Source organism: Helicoverpa armigera, chromosome 2 (assembly GCF_030705265.1).
Source record: "Helicoverpa armigera isolate CAAS_96S chromosome 2, ASM3070526v1, whole genome shotgun sequence".
NCBI classification, from domain to species: domain Eukaryota; kingdom Metazoa; phylum Arthropoda; class Insecta; order Lepidoptera; family Noctuidae; genus Helicoverpa; species Helicoverpa armigera.
Genome location: NC_087121.1, coordinates 907,787 through 911,027, shown reverse-complemented (window position 1 = coordinate 911,027; position 3,241 = coordinate 907,787). Strand labels below are relative to the sequence as shown.

Genomic DNA, 3,241 nt, shown 5'->3' with positions numbered 1-3,241 from the left:
GGGATCTCAGTCTCGCAGGCCATCGAGTAAATATTTTCTAGTAACTTATAATTTCCGTCAAATCATTTAATCAGATATTTATGCTATTTATACATTATACATACATACATATTTATAATTTTGTATAAATTCTATTTATAAATCCTTATTTTGTACTGGTTTTATACAATGACATTTAATGAGAAAAAAGGTTTGGTACATCGGAGATCTGTGGCTATCATTTAGAAAAATCACATTTGTCAAAAAAGTGTCAACATTAGAAAATAATTACGCACAGGGAGAACAAGTTGGATAGCTAATAATTGTTCGCTACTGGTAAGCATTAGTATGCAGTAAAAATAACTTAAAACAATATCTTTAACTTAACCTACATCATAAGGCGGCCAACTTTCCGAAAACTGAATGCGGGACTTAAGCTTTCGTGAAAAGGGGCATTGAAAAATGATCGGACGGAACTGATAAAATAGAAACCGTAGCAAAAAGCTATTTTTTATGGCAATCTGCCGCAATTAACGGCAATTTCTGCCAGAGACTCGACTCGACTTTCTGAGAGAGTGACGACACATGGGGAAAATATATGAAACAAAACAAAAAAAACTATATAAATTAAAAAATAAATTCAGCTTTTCTGGTGGAAGAAATTGAGCCTGCAACAAGGCAAAAAGCTATAATTTAACCTATCAATATCGTGTCACAGCGTGCACTAATGTCTTATTTTCAAAATCATTAGGCCTCACGAGTTCAGTAGGTAGAAATAAAGAGAACGAGATTATATTATAGGTAATCTGTGTTCCTGCACTGTTGAGCGTGCACGCAGGTGGGTGTTGTGTAGAAGCGTGGTAGAGAAATAGGGATGCGGGACATGCGGGACGCGTACAACGTTTTGCGGGACTATTTTACTAATAATTTCAAAACGGGACTTCGTCCAGCATTGCGGGACGGTCCCGCAGAATGCGGGACGGTTGGCCGCCTTACTACATCAGCACCGATGAAGAATTGTATCCTTCAGTTGGTACATTAGTCAGTCTTCATCATCCTAGATAAAATAACAAAACTGATATTACTATATTAAAACATCACGTCTTGGCAGACACAGTCCTATGGAATACCCACTGTCATAACATCGACATACATATCTAGACCACGATCTGGAGCTAAGTTACTTATTTTGCAAATCCCCCAAAACTTAGTAACATTCTGGCTACTGAACTATAAACGTTATTGAGCAGCAGAGTTAGAAATCTCACACTGCCTGGACAAAACATATCTGCTGTCATATCACACCGTGGGATTCTATGTAATTATCCTAACGTAATTGGTCTTCCATGTAATTGTCTATTAGAGAGATCAATCATCAGTGTTCAATCAGACCGAACGTCTTGGCTTGTTCACTTTTTGTAGATGGTATGAAAAGTCACATTCTTAATCACCTTCATCATTGCCATCTCATGCTTAACGTAGGCAGCACCCAATGAGCGCCAACCATCCTGGTATAGGCAGCCCGTATGCATTCACTGCCCGTCGCCTTCAAATCATCGGTCTACTGACTGATTTTCTTTGCAGAATTGTAATTTACTCCATTTTCTTGAATAGTCTTCGGGCAGTCCCGCTCAATTTGTCAGTATCCTCTCTATATGTTCCTTCAAGACTCCAGTCAATTACTACCACTAGCTCTTATTATTATGGAGGTGGTTAGCAGACGACTGCGCAGCCATCTCATTCAACAACATATCCTGCATTTTACTTCTCACTACTAACTTCCTCATTGGTTCTAGTTGTCTGAAAAATGGGGCCAGAGACTTTAAGAACATTACATCGTAATCTTCGTCTGAGGAGAGCTTTGCTCGTTTCTCCGGGATGTGATCGCCTGAGTAGCCCTCCTCTAGATACACTTCTACTTCGTTAGTTCCTACTGGTTCTTCCTCTTCAACTTCGTATTCAAATTCATCATCAACTTCTTTCTTTGTTGTAACGCGACTGATATTGGTACTCTCTCTGTCTTCAGCTTCTCCGTTAGCCTTGGTGATGTCAATAAACTGCATGCGATCGAAGTGTCGCCATTTCCCTGTGTAGTCAGCCCCGGAGCCCGACTTTTTGACTTCTTTCTTAAATAGGTCGCGGAGATATTTCCATTTAACACGAAGACGTTCTTCTGCAAACAAAAATATTATTATTAAATGTTTGCGTAGCTTTTTGTGGTGTTCGCGATTAATTCCTGAATAGACTTCATCTCATGCATATGTATAAGTATGTGGCATAGTGAAATCACAAACTAACATCAGGGATAAAGAGTCTACATTCCAATTTTAGTGTAATAGTTTTCTGATTCCCTATAGCGTGACACTTTATGTCTCTGAATCTCTATTCTTCCAACTGGATAGCTAGGTAAAGGACCATTATTATCATATTTTTAGTATCATATTACGAGTATCTATTAGTGTAAGAATAATGCGGGACAATTATTGTGTAAATAGGCAAGTAAGCAGCAGGGTTGCAGGGCACTTAAGTATTATTTTTTGTCAGTTAATCGTTCACGCACGATAGGGGACCTTGACTAGGGGATTATAATATTCTATGACAACCATATTACAAAAATAAATACCATTAAGACCAAAACAAAAAAAAAAAGAAACTCACTGAACATTTTACAAGAATTGAGGGAATTGAAATTAAGAATAACTAATTTATTTATTTACGCGCCCACTGGTGTTTAATAGCGCGAATACTTTGAGAAGGTAGAACTTAAGCCGATTGCTATAAATTAAGTTTTAGCTGAAATACCTATTATAAGTTAGGACAATATGTACCTAAGTAACAATCAATCATGAGACTCGTAATCAATTCACTGTTCTCATATGGCGGAATAAGTCCCGTACAGAGAACATTTTTTAATTATCAACACCTCTAACGCCATCTATTAAAGTTTGTCAGTACTAACTGACTAAGCAGTGCGCCTGCCGACGCGATACAAACATGTCGCACTTACCTGGCAGTTGCAACAAGTCCGCTATCTCCAGCCAGGCTTTAGCCATTTGATATCTGTCGTTGTACAGATCATTGTGCGGATTCCACAGACACTCTCTCTTCTGGACCTCCGCGATAAGTTTTTTAACAGTTTGGTCAGATATGAGCGTATCTCGCGGCATGATGGTCGCAAAACGTTTGAAAGTAGAATCGCGGCGCGTACAACGGTCCTCGCGACTAGCGTTCGCCGCGGCAACTGGCGGCGGGCGCCCGGCCG

At 39.2% G+C, this 3,241-nt stretch overlaps 1 protein-coding gene across 1 annotated transcript; it reads right to left on the bottom strand.

Moving 5' to 3' along the window:
* Positions 1–446: 446 nt before the first annotated feature.
* On the bottom strand, positions 447–3,241 carry LOC110378785 (uncharacterized). The gene is made up of 2 exons (XM_021338190.3): positions 2,987–3,241; positions 447–2,152 (listed from the first exon to the last, which is right to left on the bottom strand). The coding sequence occupies exons 1-2, from the start codon at positions 3,144–3,146 to the stop codon at positions 1,668–1,670; spliced, it is 645 nt and encodes a 214-aa protein (XP_021193865.3). The 5' UTR covers positions 3,147–3,241; the 3' UTR covers positions 447–1,667.